This window comes from Habropoda laboriosa, unplaced genomic scaffold (assembly GCF_001263275.1).
Source record: "Habropoda laboriosa isolate 0110345459 unplaced genomic scaffold, ASM126327v1 scaffold22, whole genome shotgun sequence".
In the NCBI taxonomy this organism is placed as follows: domain Eukaryota; kingdom Metazoa; phylum Arthropoda; class Insecta; order Hymenoptera; family Apidae; genus Habropoda; species Habropoda laboriosa.
The window spans coordinates 4,907,300-4,907,818 of record NW_017100261.1 but is presented as its reverse complement, the minus strand read 5'-3'; the positions used below and the strand labels follow the sequence as shown (position 1 = coordinate 4,907,818).

General features: G+C 27.4%; 1 protein-coding gene across 1 annotated transcript in view; it reads left to right on the top strand.

Annotated features, from left to right (window-relative positions):
- Positions 1 to 519, top strand: part of LOC108572629 (conserved oligomeric Golgi complex subunit 8) — a 3,994-nt gene that overhangs the window by 2,767 nt on the left and 708 nt on the right. Inside the window, exons 8-9 of the mRNA XM_017934886.1 lie at positions 84 to 272; positions 346 to 497. Coding sequence (XP_017790375.1) covers positions 84 to 272; positions 346 to 497 — 341 coding nt within the window. The remainder of the gene's footprint in view (positions 1 to 83; positions 273 to 345; positions 498 to 519) is intronic.

Genomic DNA, 519 nt, shown 5'->3' with positions numbered 1-519 from the left:
ATATGTATAATTTTATATATATTGTACATATGCATGTGGTCCACACTGTTTTTATGGTGAATATGAAAATTAATGTTCTTTAGGAAAATCCACCAGAACAATTGGTAGAATTCTATCCTTTAGCTGAATATTGCAATGGTCTTATATCAGCTTTCAATGAAATACGTCTTTGCTCGCCAGTAGCACTTTCTGTCTTTTGTACAAATACTTTGCAGGAATCTTTATACAATGTGGCAAAATCAATATTGCTTTTCTATAAGAAAGAACAACAAGTAAGCTAATATTATTGAGTTCTAACTTTCCAATTGTTTAATATATATTTAATATAATGTACTTGTTTTATAGGCTTTTGCAGCTTCAGAAAGAGAAAATATGCTCAGATTTATCGAATGTTTATGTGAACAATTAATTCCTTATATACAGTACTGTATTCATGTTATTTTTCGTCCAAATCAAATTGCAATTCACTTAGGCATTTCAGAAAATTTGTTACAAACAAATTTATAAAAAAATAATTTT